This window comes from Salmo salar, unplaced genomic scaffold (genome assembly GCF_905237065.1).
Source record: "Salmo salar unplaced genomic scaffold, Ssal_v3.1, whole genome shotgun sequence".
Classification (NCBI taxonomy): domain Eukaryota; kingdom Metazoa; phylum Chordata; class Actinopteri; order Salmoniformes; family Salmonidae; genus Salmo; species Salmo salar.
The window spans coordinates 132705-149093 of NW_025549118.1; the positions used below are offsets into that span (position 1 = coordinate 132705).

Sequence of the window (16389 nt, forward strand, 5' to 3'; positions counted from 1 at the left end):
CCTTAGGCCTTATAGTCCACCCTACGTCATATCTCCTGACCTTAGACCTTATAGTCCACCCTACCTCATATCTCCTGACCTTAGGCCTTATAGTCCACCCTACGTCATATCTCCTGACCTTAGACCTTATAGTCCACCCTACCTCATATCTCCTGACCTTAGGCCTTATAGTCCACCCTACGTCATATCTCCTGACCTTAGACCTTATAGTCCACCCTACGACATATCTCCTGACCTTAGACCTTATAGTCCACCCTACCTCATATCTCCTGACCTTAGGCCTTATAGTCCACCCTACGTCATATCTCCTGACCTTAGACCTTATAGTCCACCCTACGTCATATCTCCTGACCTTAGACCTTATAGTCCACCCTACGTCATATCTCCTGACCTTAGACCTTATAGTCCACCCTACGTCATATCTCCTGACCTTAGGCCTTATAGTCCACCCTACGTCATATCTCCTGACCTTAGACCTTATAGTCCACCCTACCTCATATGCTATCTCCTGACCTTAGACCTTATAGTCCACCCTACGTCATATCTCCTGACCTTAGACCTTATAGTCCACCCTACGTCATATCTCCTGACCTTAGACCTTATAGTCCACCCTACCTCATATCTCCTGACCTTAGGCCTTATAGTCCACCCTACGTCATATCTCCTGACCTTAGACCTTATAGTCCACCCTACCTCATATCTCCTGACCTTAGGCCTTATAGTCCACCCTACGTCATATCTCCTGACCTTAGACCTTATAGTCCACCCTACGTCATATCTCCTGACCTTAGACCGTATAGTCCACCCTACGTCATATCTCCTGACCTTAGACCTTATAGTCCACCCTACGTCATATCTCCTGACCTTAGGCCTTATAGTCCACCCTACGTCATATCTCCTGACCTTAGGCCTTATAGTCCACCCTACGTCATATCTCCTGACCTTAGGCCTTATAGTCCACCCTACCTCATATCTCCTGACCTTAGACCGTATAGTCCACCCTACGTCATATCTCGTGACCTTAGATGGCCAAACTCTCCTCCCACTCCTGTTTCCTTTTCCCATTCCAGCTTGACCGCGTCACATGACCTATTATTTCTTCTTCTCTGATGGCGCCTCCTCCGTCTTGACATTACAGAGGTTCTGAATGGAGGCTGTGTTGGTGGGGTCCTCCCTGACAGACGACTTGGATCTCGACCTCCGCGCCGTCATCTCATGACTCTCTACCACCTTCTTCCTGATGGTCTTCTGGATCCTCTTGCAGATGAGGTAGACCATCTCACAGATACACATGAAGATGCAGATGGATGAGGAGACCACCATGAAGATGGTGAAAATCTTCTTCTCGGTGGGACGGGAGATGTAGCAGTCGACGGTGTTGGGGCAGGGCTCCAGGGAGCACTTGGAGAGACGAGGCATGTCATAACCCTCGTAGACGTAGTAGAGGATGTAGAGGAAGCCGGCGTCGAAGCCCGCCTTGAAGATCAGACTCACCTACAAGGAGGAGAGAAGATGGAGGATTAGAGATAACATCATAAAAACATATTTAAAGAGACCACGCAGGAAATATGGGTGTCCAGTTGACTATTTCAAATGGTTTCATTCAGATCTAATAATTGAGAGGCGTTACGTTCCATTCCATTCATGTTGTAATAACCAGAGGTAGAGATTGAGTAGAATTAGATAGAGATTACAATATAGAAGAGACCAGAAAGGAAATACAGGTTACAGCAAAAAAAAATGTTTCATTTAGTTGTATTCACAAGCATTTCGCTACACCCAAAATAACATCTGCTAAATATGTTTATGTGACCAATACAATTTGATTTGAGTTGCCATTTGACTCCTAAAATACTGTAGGCAGTGAAATGGCCTAGGATTTTTTTTTTGCCTGTCATTTTGATCATTTGTGCTCTATTTAAAAAGATTGTGCTAAAGTCTCCAGTCATGTAAAATATGTGCTTGTCCTCTCCTTGTTCCCTCTTTACTACATGTGAGGCCTGACAGTGCACTGGTCATAGGCTACCATTGAGCTTTAAATGGAACCTATACATTGACTCATATTGTAGTTACATAATCTCTGTCCCTCTTTCTCTTTCATTCTCATTCTCTGCCTCTCTTTCTCTGTCTCTTTCTCTTTTTCCTCTCTCTCTCTTTCGATCTCTGCCTCTCTCTTTCTCTTTCTCTTTCTCCTCTCTCTCTCTCTCTTTCTCTTTCATTCTCTGCCTCACTCTTTCTCTGTCTCTCTTTCTCTCTCTCTTTTACCTCTCTCTCTTTCTCTCTCTCTCTCTTTCTCTCTCTCTTTCTCTTTCATTCTCTGTCTCTGTCTCTTTCTCTCTTTTTTTAAAAAGGACATTCTACTCCTAAATTAATGGAAATTAAATTATGTTGACACCTTCTGAAATATAATTTTCCCTTTTAAAAGCATTATAACCTATAGCTCAACTCATGCAGCATTGCGGCTTTAAATAAATAGGCTGAAGCATAGGGTTTCTCATCTGCGTTTACCTCATAGAAAACATGTCAGTTTTAAAGCTAATTACCGACAAATCTACACATTTTGCCATGGCTTATGCTGTGTTCTTATGCTATCTGAGTGACTCTAACATCATAACAAACTCAAAAGGCTATGACATTTATGGAATTTTAAAGCTCAGACACACCGGTCGGACTGTCAAAGGTTTGCCTGCCGGCAGTCAATATCTTTAGTGTTCACACAGCAAAGACCTTGAAGTAGTCAGCCACTCAGCATTGCTAAAATACTCATAGCCAAATATTTAGCTAGCTAACATTAGCAATTTCACTAGCTAGTACATCATAGCTAGCTAACTAAGGACATGGCACAGACTCGGCAGCCAACTCACAGGTAGCTGTTTCATGGAAAAGTATCTAATCCATTGTGATTTAATTATATATATAGATTACTAGCTACTATATACTATATATATATACTATATAAAATACTAGTGGTTAGCTAGAATAGAGGAAGTATTTAGTGTTGTATGCATTGCGTCTGTGCACTCAGCTAGCTACCATCCCATAGCCTACATTACATATGAAGTGTGACTGTTTCATTTAGTTGTATTCACAAGCATTACGCTACACCCACAATAACATCTGCTAAATATGTGTATGTGACCAATACAATTTGATTTGATTTGGCAGGAGTTGCTATTTGACTCCTGAAATACTGTAGGCAGTGAAACGCCCTAGGATTTTTATTCTCAGTGTCAAAGTAGCCTGTAATTTTGATCATTTGTGCTTTATTAACCTCTTACATCTAGACGTTCCGCTAGCGGAACACTGCTCCAATATCCAATGATAGGCGTGGCGCGAATTACAAACTCCTCAAAAATCCCAAAACTTCAATTTTTCAAACATATGACTATTTTACACCATTTTAAAGACAAGACTCTAATTTATCTAACCACATTGTCCGATTTCAAAAATGCTTTACAACGAAAGCAAAACATTAGATTATGTCAGCAGAGTACCCAGCCAGAAATAATCACACACCCATTTTTCAAGCTAGCATATAATGTCACAAAAAACAAAACCACAGCTAAATGCAGCACTAACCTTTGATGATCTTCATCAGATGACACTCCTAGGACATTATGTTATACACTACATGCATGTTTTGTTCAATCAAGTTCATATTTATATCAAAAACCAGCTTTTTACATTAGCATGTGACGTTTTTTATCCGGTAGTGAAAATACTGCCCCCTATCCTAAACAGTTTAATCTGTTTAGGATAGGGGGCAGTATTTTCATGGCCAGATAAAAAACGTACCCGATTTAATCTGGTTATTACTCCTGCCCAGAAACTAGAATATGCATATAATTGTTTGATTTGGATAGAAAACACCCTAAAGTTTCTAAAACTGTTTGAATGGTGTCTGTGAGTATAACAGAACTCATATGGCAGGCCAAAATCTGAGAAGATTCTATACAGGAAGTGCCCTCTCTGACCATTTCTTGGCCTTCTATAGCCTCTTTATCGAAAACAGAGGATCTCTGCTGTAACGTGACATTTTCTAAGGCTCCCATAGGCTCTCAGAAGGCGCCAGAATGGGGAATGATGACTCTGCAGTCCCTGGGTGAAAAACAGTAGCGCATTTGGATAGTGGTCGATCTCAGAACAATGAAACGGGCGTGCGCATGCACGTGAAGAGTCCATTTTACATTTTCAGTCTTTGAACGAAAACAACATCTCCTGGTCAGAATATTATTGCTATTTTACGAGAAAAATCGCATAAAAATTTATTTTAAACAGCGTTTGACATGCTTCGAAGTACGGTAATGGAATATTTTGAATTTTTTTGTCACGATATGCGCCAGCGCGTCACCCTTCGGATAGTATCTTGAACGCAAGAACAAAACGCCGCTATTTGGATATTACTATGGATTATTTGGAACCAAAACAACATTGGGTGTAAAGTACAAGACCTGGGAGTGCATTCTGATGAAGAACAGCAAAGGTAATCCAATTTTTCTTATAGTAAATCTGAGTTTGGTGAGTGCCAAACTTGGTGGGTGTCAAAATAGCTAGCCATGATGGCCGGGCTATCTACTCAGAATATTGCAAAATGTGCTTTCACCGAAAAGCTATTTTAAAATCTGACATAGCGATTGCATAGAGGAGTTCTGTATCTATAATTCTTAAAATAATTGTTACTAAAATGTTATGTTTTTTGTGAACATTTATCGTGAGTAATTTAGTAAATTCACCGGAAGTTTCGGTGGGTATGCTAGTTCTGAACGTCACATGCTAATGTAAAAAGCTGGTTTTTGATATAAATATGAACTTGATTGAACAAAACATGCATGTATTGTATAACATAATGTCTTAGGAGTGTCATCTGATGAAGATCATCAAAGGGTAGTGCTGCATTTAGCTGTGGTTTTGGTTTTTGTGACATTATATGCTAGCTTGAAAAATGGGTGTGATTATTTCTGGCTGGGTACTCTCCTGACATAATCTAATGTTTTGCTTTCATTGTAAAGCCTTTTTGAAATCGGACAATGTGGTTAGATAAAGGAGAGTCTTGTCTTTAAAATGGTGTAAAATAGTCATATGTTTGAAAAATTGAAGTTTTGGGATTTTTGAGGACTTTGTAATTCGCGCCACGCCCTATCATTGGATATTGGAGCGTTGTTCCGCTTAGCGGAACATCTAGATGTAAGAGGCTAAAAAAGATTGTGCTAAAGTCTCCAGTCATGTAAAATATGTGCTTGTCCTCTCCTTGTTCCCTCTTTACTACATGTGAGGCCTGACAGTGCACTGGTCATAGGCTACCATTGAGCTTTAAATGGAACCTATACATTGACTCATATTGAAGTTACATAATCTCTGTCCCTCTTTCTCTTTCTCTGTCTCTCTTTCTCTCCCTTTCTCTTTTTCTCTCTTTCTTTTCCTTTCTCTTTCTTTCTTTCTGTCTCTGTCACGCCCTGACCATAGAGAGCCTTTCTATTTCTCTATTTGGTCAGGTCAGGGTGTGATTTGGGTGGGCAATCTAGTTTTCTTATTTCGTTGTTTTGCCGGGTATGGTCCAATCAGAGGCAGCTGTCTATCGTTGTCTCTGATTGGGGATCATACTTAGGCAGCCCTTTTCCCACCTGTGATTGTGGGATCTTGTTTTGTGTAGCTGCCTGTGAGCGGCCCAGAACGTCACGTTTCCCTTCTGTTTTGTTTTTTGTTTTCACTTCATTAAAGGATGTGGAATTCCATGCACGCTGCGCCTAGGCTTATTTACGATAGGGAGTTTGAAGACAGTGATCGTGACAGTCTCTCTCTCTCTTTCTTTCTATATATTTTTTTAGAAAGGACATTCTACTCCAAAATAAATTGAAATTAAATTATGTTGACACCTGAAATAGAATTGTACCTTTTAAAAGAATTATAACCTATAGCCCAATGCATGCAGCATTGCGGCTTTAAATAAATAGGCTGAAGCATGGGGTTTCTCATCTGTGTTTACCTCATAGAAAACATGTCAGTTTTAAAGCTAATTACCGACAATTCTACACATTTTGCCATGGCTTATGCTGTGTTCTTATGCTGTCTGAGTGACTCTAACATGATAACAAACTCAAAAGGCTATGACATTTATGGAATTTTAAAGCTCAGACACACCGGTCGGACTGCCAAAGGTTTGCCTGCCGGCAGTCAATATCTTTAGTGGCCACTCAGCATTGCTAAAATACTCCAAACCAGAAGATGGCAGTAGCGTTGTTTGGCAATACATATCCATGCCTATTGCTTATGGTCTAGATTCCAATGTTAGCTAGCTAGATAGTTAGCTGCACTAATGTTGCTATTATGTAGAATGTCCTTGTTGTTACTAGCCAGATGACCACAGTTAGATGAAGAAATATTTGATTCACTCTCCACAATCCCATACTGCCTGTGCCAGCCCATAGCCAACTATTTAGCTAGCTAACATTAGCAATTTCACTAGCTAGTACATCAAAGCTAGCTAACTAAGGACATGGCACAGACTCGTCAGCCAACTCACAGGTAGCTGTTTCATGGAAAACTAGCTAATCCATTGTGATTTAATTATAATATAAAATACTAGCTGCAGTGGTTAGCTAGAATATAGGAAGTATTTGGTGTTGTATGCATTGAGTCTGTGCACTCAGATAGCTACCATTCCATAGCCTACATTACATATGAAGTGTGACTGGCACATCTGTGGATGTACGGAGAAAATGCCCTATTGTTTTCCCTTTTTGTTGTTGATGTTGTGGGGGTTCGTGCTCTCTGATAGGTTCGTCGCTACCAGATAAGGCATGCAGCGAGTCCCGCTTTTGCTTTAGCATGAGAAGGAACGGCCTCCTACTGCGATAAGTACCTATCAGCGGTCTATTGGCAGTGAGATTCTCGGTGAGTTTCATGCTTAAGAATCTCCCTGACTGTCTAGTTTTTACTTTGGTCATTGTTAGTTTTCAAAGATGATCTTATTTAAAAAGATATATACAGGTCCATTATATTTTCTACATACTTTATATATGGCTTAAGTTGTTTAAGTTTACACTGAAAACATTTTACCTTAATTTTTTGCATGGCGACCCACCGCTCCTTAGTGAATATAGGGGAAACACTGGTAGGTGGGATTTGAAGAATATTAACTAGACTGGAGCATCAACAAATAGGTAAAACATGAGTCATTTTTATAATGTAATGTATCATTCCCAATATAGCGTAGACAGACATTGTTGTGGTGTTGTGTACAGTATGTTAGTGTTGTCTGGTGTTGTGGTGTTCTGTACAGTACATGTTAGTATCTCACCAGATAGGTCCACCACAGGCCTCCTCTCTTCTTCCCTGGATGAGCATACAAATGCGACCCTTCATGCATTGCGGTGTACTTGGAATCCTTCCCCTCACGCAACTTGACGTGCGCCACAACCATCAGAGATGGACAGGTGACGAAGATGAGCTGTAGGGCCCACAGGCGGATGTGTGAGATGGGGAAGATGTGGTCGTAACAGACGTTGACGCAGCCTGGCTGGGCCGTGTTACAGACAAAGTCCCTACTATCGTCTCCCCAGACGCGCTGAGCGGCCACCACAAACACCAAGATGCGGAACACGAAGACCATGGAGAGCCAGACGCGACCGAACACCGTGGAGTATTTATTCACCCCGCTGAGGAGGGACTGCAACCCACCCCAGTTCATCTTGGAAGAGGAGGAGGAGGAGGTGGAGGAGGTGGAGGGATGGGGGTCGACAACCAGTCACTGAAAAACAGAAAACAGAAGGGACAGGGTTTCATGGTTTATTGTCAAGCTGCAAAGTATTTTCTTCTTCTTTAAAACCTGTTGGGGCTAGGGGGGCAGTATTTGCACGGCCGGATAAAAAACGTACCCGATTTAATGTGGTTACTACTCCTGCCCAGTAACTAGAATATGCATATAATTAGTAGATTTGGATAGAAAACACTCTAAAGTTTCTGAAACTGTTTGAATGGTGTCTGTGAGTATAACAAAACTCATATGGCAGGTCAAAACCTGAGAAGATTCCATGCAGGAAGTGGAAATCTGATTTGTGGAATCACCTTTAACACTTTGCCTATGAAACACACCGTGAGTTAGGATTCATTGAGCACTTCCTAAGGCTTCCACTAGATGTCAACAGTCTTTACAAAGTAGTTTGAGTCTTCTCCGGTAAAAACTGACCGAATGAGACGCCTGGAAAGTTGGTCATAGGGGGATGGCCATGTCTACTATGACGCGGGCGCCCGTGGGTACCCTTTCGTTACGAAACGTTTAGTAAGACAATGCGTCAGCCTTGAATATTATTGAAGCTCTGATTGAAAAAGGCCCTAAAGATTTACGTTATACAACGTTTGACATGTTTGAACGAACGTAAATATATATTTTTGCACATTCGTGATGACAAGCCTCGTACATTATGAGTAGCCTTTGGAACGTGCTAACAAGAAGGAGCTATTGGGACATAAATTATAAACTTTTTTCGAGCAGAACTACATTTGTTGTGGACCTGGGATTCCTGGAAGTGCCTTCTGATGAAGATAATCAAAGGTAAGGGAATATTTACAATAGTATATTTGATTTTAGATGGTTCCAAGATGGCGCTAACCTGTATCGCCTAGCTTATTTTTCTGAGCATAGCACCTCGTTTATTGCAAAGTGTGATTTCCCAGTAAAGTTATTTTTATATCTGCCAATGTGGTTGCATTCACGAGATGTTAATCTACAATTCTTTGAATGACATTTTAACAATGTTTTCGAATAGTAATTTGTAAATTGTAGCGCTGATTCACCAGAAGCATTTGAGGGAAAATATTTTCTGAACGTCACGCGTCGATGTAAAATTCAGTTTTTATATATAAATATGAACTTTATCGAACAAAAAATGCATGTATTGTGTAACATGATGTCCTAGGAGTGTCATCTGATGAAGATTGTCAAAGGTTAGTGCTGCATTTAGCTGTGTGTTGGGTATTTGTGATGCATGCTAGTTGCTTAGAAAATGGCAGTGTGATTATTTTTGGCAGGGTACTCTCCTAACATAATCTAATGTTTTGCTTTTGCTGTAAAGCCTTTTTGAAATCGGACAACGTGGTTCGATTCAGGAGAGGTGTATCTATAAAATGGTGTAAAATAGTCATATGTTTGAGAAATTGAAGTTATAGCATTTATGAGGTATTTGTATTTCGCGCGACGCGATTCCACGGGCTGTTGACTAGGGTGGGACGCAAGCGTCCCACGTTGCCCAGAAAGGTTAAATCTCACAGAAATAACAGTAAACACTCAGCGGACTAGAGTGTCTGATGCAAGACCCTCACTAACACTGTCTCTGATGTCATCATTAGGCGCACACAGCACAGCCCGCCAAACAGGGCTACCAGTCAAGTGCCTCCCCCTCCCCCAGCTGATCAGTATTCTCTCTGATTTAGTTTTTATTATTCCCTTATTTTACCCTCATGACAACCAGAGGAAAACATATTATATTTAACATAAATCCGTGCCACTCCATTTAGTAGAATATTTGACTCTACGTTAGCTTATATTACAATGGCCTATCATCGTACAATATAATTTGAATTGTAGGACGTATAGTATTCTACGTTTTTATTGTTTAGTATGATATATTACATTCAACTGCTTTAGTATTATATGCTACGTTAGGTTAAGGGTTAGGGCTAGGTTTAGGGGAAGGGTTAGGTTTAGGGGAAGGATTAGCTAACATGCTAAGTAGTTGCAAAGTAGCTAAAAAGTAGTAAGTACAGTGGGGGAAAAAAGTATTTGAACCCCTGCTGATTTTGTACGTTTGCCCACTGATAAAGAAAGGATCAGTCTATAATTTTAATGGTAGGTTTATTTGAACAGTGAGAGCCAGAATAACAACAAAACAATCCAGAAAAACGCATGTCAAAAATGTATAAATTGATTTGCATTTTAACTTCTCTAGGGCCAGTGGGACGATTTCGTCCCACCTACGTAACAGCCAGTGGAATCCCGTGGCGCATTATTCAAATACCTTAGAAATGCTATTACTTCAATTTCTCAAACATATTACTATTTAACACCATTTTAAAGACAAGACTCTCGTTAACCTGTTAGGGCTAGGGGGCAGTATTTGCACGGCTGGATAAAAAAAATGTACCCGATTTAACCTCTATGGGCTAGGTGGGACGCTTGCGTCCCACCTACGTAACAGCCACTGGCAGCCTGTGGCGCGATTTTCAAAACGTTAAAAATCCTATTACTTCAATTTCTCAAACATATGACTATTTTACAGCTATTTAAAGACAAGACTCTCGTTAATCTAACCACACTGTCCGATTTCAAAAAGGCTTTACAACGAAAGCAAAACATTAGATTATGTCAGCAGAGTACCAAGCCAGAAATAATCAGACACCCATTTTTCAAGCCAGCATATAATGTCACCAAAACCCAGAAGACAGCTAAATGCAGCACTCACCTTTGATGATCTTCATCAGATGACAACCCTAGGACATTATGTTATACAATACATGCATGTTTTGTTCAATCAAGTTCATATTTATATCAAAAACCAGCTTTTTACATTAGCATGTGACGTTCAGAACTAGCATACCCCCCGCAAACTTCCGGGGAATTCGCTAACATTTTACTAAATTACTCACGATAAACGTTCACAAAAAGCACAACAATTATTTTAAGAATTATAGATACAGACCTCCTCTATGCACTCGATATGTCCGATTTTAAAATAGCTTTTTGGTGAAAGCACATTTTGCAATATTCTAAGTACATAGCCCAGGCATCACGGGCTCGCTATTTAGACACCCGGCAAGTTTAGCACTCACCATAATCATATTTACTATTATAAAAGTTTGATTACCTTTTGTTGTCTTCGTCAGAATGCACACCCAGGACTGCTACTTCAATAACAAATGTTGGTTTGGTCCAAAATAATCCATCGTTATATCCGAATAGCGGCGTTTTGTTCGAATGCGTTCCAGACACTATGAGAAAGGCGATAATGTGTTTCAGCCTGGGGCTGGAATGACGACATTCTGTTTTTTCCCGGGCTCTGAGCGCCTATGGACGACGTGGGAAGTGTCACGTTAGAGCAGAGATCCTTAGTAAATGATAGAGATGGAAAAGAAGTTCAAGAAATGGTCAGACAGGCCACTTCCTGTAAAGGAATCTCTCAGGTTTTGACCTGCCATTTGAGTTCTGTTATACTCACAGACACCATTCAAACAGTTTTAGAAAATGTAGGGTGTTTTCTATCCATATGTAATAAGTATATGCATATTCTAGTTACTGGGTAGGAGTGGTAACCAGATTAAATCGGGTATGTTTTTTTATCCAGCCGTGTCAATACTGCCCCCTAGCCCTAAAAGGTTAATCTGGTTACTAATCCTACCCAGTAACTAGAATATGCATATACTTATTATATATGGATAGAAAACACTCTAAAGTTTCTAAAACTGTTTGAATGGTGTCTGTGAGTATAACAGAACTCATTTGGCAGGCAAAACCCTGAGACATTTTCTGACAGGAAGTGGATACCTGATGTGTTGTATTACCTTTAAACCTATGCCATTGAAAAACACAGGGGCTGAGGAATATTTTGGCACTTCCTATTGCTTCCACTAGATGTCACCAGCCTTTACAAAGTGTTTTCAGTCTTCTGGAGGGAGATCTGACCGAACAAGAGCCATGGAACGATGATGGCCCATTAGACACCTGGCGCGCGAGTTCATGTTGGGTACCCTCGTTCCAATACGTTATAAAAGAGAATGCATTCGTCCACCTTGAATATTATTCATGTTCTGGTTAAAAAAGGCCCTAATGATTTATGCTATACAACGTTTGACATGTTTGAACGAACGTAAATATATTTTTTCCCCTCGTTCATGACGAGAAGTCCGGCTGGCTTAGATCATGTGCTAACAAGACGGAGATTTTTGGACATAAATGATGAGCTTTTTTGAACAAAACTACATTCGTTATGGACCTGTGATACCTGGAAGTGACATCTGATGAAGAGAATCAAAGGTAATGGATTGTTTACATAGTATTTTCGATTTTAGATCTCCCCAACATGACGGTTAGTCTGTATCGCAACGCGTATTTTTCTGAGCGCAGTGCTCAGATTATTGCAAAGTGTGATTTCCCAGTAAGGTTATTTTTAAATCTGGCAAGTTGATTGCGTTCAAGAGATGTAAATCTATAATTCTTTAAATGACAATATAATATTTTACCAATGTTTTCTAATTTTAATTATTTAATTTGTTGTGCTGACTTGACTGCCGGTTATTGGAGGGAAACGATTTCCTCAACATCAATGCCATAGTAAAACGCTGTTTTTGGATATAAATATGAACTTGATAGAACTAAAAATGCATGCATTGTCTAACATAATGTCCTAGGAGTGTCATCTGATGGAGATTGTAAAAGGTTAGTGCATCATTTTAGCTGGTTTTATGGTTTTGGTGACCCTGTCTTTGAATTGACAAAACATTACACACAACTCTTGTAAATGTACTGTCCTAACATACTCTAAATTTATGCTTTCGCCGTAAAACCTTTTTGAAATCGTAAAACGTGGTTAGATTAAGGAGATGTTTATCTTTCAAAGGGTGTAAAATAGTTGTATGTTTGAAAAATGTGAATTTTGACATTTATTTGGATTCAAATTTGCCGCTCTTGAAATGCACCTGCTGTTGATGGAGTGCACCACGGGTGGGACGCTTGCGTCCCACCTAGCCCATAGAGGTTAATCTAACCACACTGTCCGATTTCAAAAAGGCTTTACAACGAAAGCAAAACATTAGATTATGTCAGCAGAGTACCCAGCCAGAAATAATCAGGCACCCATTTTTCAAGCTAGCATATAATGTCACATAAACCCAAACCACAGCTAAATGCAGCACTAACCTTTGATGATCTTAGGACATTATGTTATACAATACATGCATGTTTTGTTCAATCAAGTTCATATTTATATCAAAAACCAGCTTTTTTACATTAGCATGTGACGTTCAGAACTAGCATACCCCCCTCAAACTTCCGGTGAATTTACTAAATTACTCACGATAAACGTTCACAAAAAACATAACAATTATTTTAAGAATTATAGATACAGAACTCCTCTATGCACTCGCTATGTCCGATTTTAAAATAGCTTTTCGGTGAAAGCACATTTTGCTATATTCTAAGTAGATAGCCCGGCATCACAGGGCTAGCTATTTAGAGACCCACCAAGTTTAGCCCTCACCAAAGTCAGATTTACTATAAGAAAAATGTTATTACCTTTGCTGTTCTTCGTCAGAATGCACTCCCAGGACTTCTACTTCAATAGCAAATGTTGGTTTGGTTCAAAATAATCCATAGTTATGTTCAAATATCCTCTGTTTTGTTCGTGCGTTCAAGACACTATCCGAAGTGTAAAGAAGAGTGACGCGCACGATGCGTTTCGTGACAAAAAAAATCTAAATATTCCATTACCGTACTTCGAAGCATGTCAACCGCTGTTTAAAATCAATTTTTATGCCATTTTTCTCGTAAAAAGTGATAATATTTCGACCGGGAAATCGTGTTTTAGTACAGAGAGAAAATAAAAACATGGGATCCCCTCGTGCACGAGCCTCAGTCAGATGGTCCTCTGATCGGCCACTTACCAAAGGCGCTAATGTGTTTCAGCCTGGAGCTGGAATTACATCATTCAGCTTTTTCCCGGGTTCTGAGAGCCTATGGGAGCCGTAGGAAGTGTCACGTTACAGCAAAGATCCTAAGTTTTCAATAAACAGAGCCAAGAAGCCCAAGGAATGGTCAGAGAGGGCACTTCCTGTACAGAATCTTCTCAGGTTTTTGCCTGCCATATGAGTTCTGTTATACTCACAGACACCATTCAAACAGTTTTAGAAACTTTAGGGTGTTTTCTATCCAAAGCCAATAATTATATGCATATTCTAGTTACTGGGCAGGAGTAGTAACCAGATTAAATCGGGTACGTTTTTTATCCGGCCGTGCAAATACTGCCCCCTATCCCCAACAGGTTAATGAGGGAAATAAGTATTTGACCCCCTCTCAATCAGAAAGATTTCTGGCTCCCAGGTGTCTTTTATACAGGTAACGAGCTGAGATTAGGAGCACACTCTTAAAGGGAGTGCTCCTAACCGCAGCTTGTTAACTGTAAAAAAGACACCTGTCCACAGAAGCAATCAATCAATCAGATTCCAATCTCTCCACCATGGCCAAGACCAAAGAGCTCTCCAAGGATGTCAGGGACAAGATTGTAGACCTACACAAGGCTGGAATGGGCTACAAGACCATCGCCAAGCTACTTGGTGAGAAGGTGACAACAGTTGGTGCGATTATTCGCAAATAGAAGAAACACAAAAGAACTGTCAATATCCCTCGTCCTGGGGCTCCATGCAAGATCTCACCTCGTGGAGTTGCAATGATCATGAGAACGGTGAGGAATCAGCCCAGAACTACACGGGAGGATCTTGTCAATGATCTCAAGGCAGCTGGGACCATAGTCACCAAGAAAACAATTGGTAACACACTACGCCGTGAAGGACTGAAATCCTGCAGCGCCCGCAAGGTCCCCCTGCTCAAGAATACATATACATGCCCGTCTGAAGTTTGCCAATGAACATCTGAATGATTCAGAGGACAACTGGTGAAAGTGTTGTGGTCAGATGAGACCAAAATGGAGCTCTTTGGCATCAACTCATCTCGCCGTGTTTGGAGGAGGAATGCTGCCTATGACCCCAAGAACACCATCTCCACCGTCAAACATGGAGGTGGAAACATTATGCTTTGGGGGTGTTTTTCTGCTAAGGGGACAGGACAACTTCACTGCATCAAAGGGACGATGGACGGGGCCATGTACCGTCAAATCTTGGGTGAGAACTTCCTTCCCTCTGCCAGGCTCATTGAAAATGGGTCGTGGATGGGTATTCCAGCATGACAATGACCCAAAACACACGGCCAAGGCAACCAAGGAGTGGCTCAAGAAGAAGCACATTAAGGTCCTGGAGTGGCCTAGCCAGTCTCCAGACCTTAATCCCATAGAAAATCTGTGGAGGGAGCTGAAGGTTCGAGGTGCCAAACGTCAGCCTCGGAACCTTAATGACTTGGAGAAGATCTGCAAAGAGGAGTGGGACAAAATCCCTCCTGAGATGTGTGCAAACCTGGTGGCTAACTACAAGAAACCTCTGACCTCTGTGATTGCCACCAAGTACTTAGTCATGTTTTGCAGAGGGGTCAAATACTTATTTCCCTCATTAAAATGCGAATCATTTTTGACATGCGTTTTTCTGGATTTTTTGTTGTTATTCTGTCTCTCACTGTTCAAATAAACCTACCATTAAAATTATAGACTGATAATTTTTTTGTAAGTGGGCAAAAGTACAAAATCAGCAGGGGATCAAATACTTTTTTTTCCCCCACTGTAGTTTACAAATTTGCTGATTAGCAAAATGCTTAAGTTACTTGTGATGAGATTCAAACATGCAACTTTTGTGTTGCTAGACATTTATGTTTTTGCCTTAGAGGGATGCCCTTTATCTACTTCCCCATAGTCAGATGAACTTGTGGATATGATTGTTATGTGTCTGTGTCCAGTATGAAGGAAGTTAGAGGTAGTTTTGTGAGCCAATGCTAACTAACGTTAGCACAATGGCTGCAAGCCTATGTGTATCTACTAGCATGTTAACAGGTACCCATAGACTTAGTAGATACCTATAAACTGTGTTCGAATACCCACACTAATATACTGTATACTACATACAGTGGCAAGAAAAAGTATGTGAACCTTTTGGAATTACCTGGATTTCTGCATAAATTGGTCTTAAAAATTTGACTGATGACTGATCTTCATCTAAGTCACAACAAAAGACAAACACGGTCTGCTTAAACTAATAACACACAAACAATTATACGTTTTCATGTCTTTATTGAACACACCATGTAAACATTCACAGTGTAGGGTGGGAAAAGTATGTGAACCCTTGGATTTAGTAACCAGTTAACCTCAACCAAATGTTTTCTGTAGTTGCGGATCAGACCTGCACAACGTTCAGGAGGAATTTTGGACCATTCCTCTTTACAAAACTGTTTCAGTTCAGCAATATTCTTAGGATGTCTGGTGTGACCTGCTCTCGAGATCATGCCACAGCATTTTAAATCGGGTTGAGTTCAGGACTCTGACTGGGCCACTCCAGAAGGCGTATTTTCTTCTGTTCAAGCCATTCTGTTGTTGATTTACTTCTGTGTTCTGGGTCGTTGTCCTGTTGCATCACCTAACTGCTGTTGAGCTTCAATTAGCAGACAGATAGCCTTACATTCTCCTGCAATACAATATGTCTTGATAAACTTGGGAATTAATTTTTCCGTCGACGATAGCGAGC

At 40.5% G+C, this 16389-nt stretch overlaps 1 protein-coding gene across 1 annotated transcript; it reads right to left on the reverse strand.

The window, feature by feature from the left end:
- Window positions 1-947: 947 nt before the first annotated feature.
- On the reverse strand, window positions 948-7744 carry LOC123735835 (gap junction beta-4 protein). The gene is made up of 2 exons (XM_045713038.1): window positions 7298-7744; window positions 948-1494 (listed from the first exon to the last, which is right to left on the reverse strand). Exons 1-2 carry the CDS (start codon window positions 7685-7687, stop codon window positions 1093-1095), a joined length of 792 nt encoding a protein of 263 aa, XP_045568994.1. The 5' UTR covers window positions 7688-7744; the 3' UTR covers window positions 948-1092.
- Between the last annotated feature and the right edge of the window lie 8645 nt (window positions 7745-16389).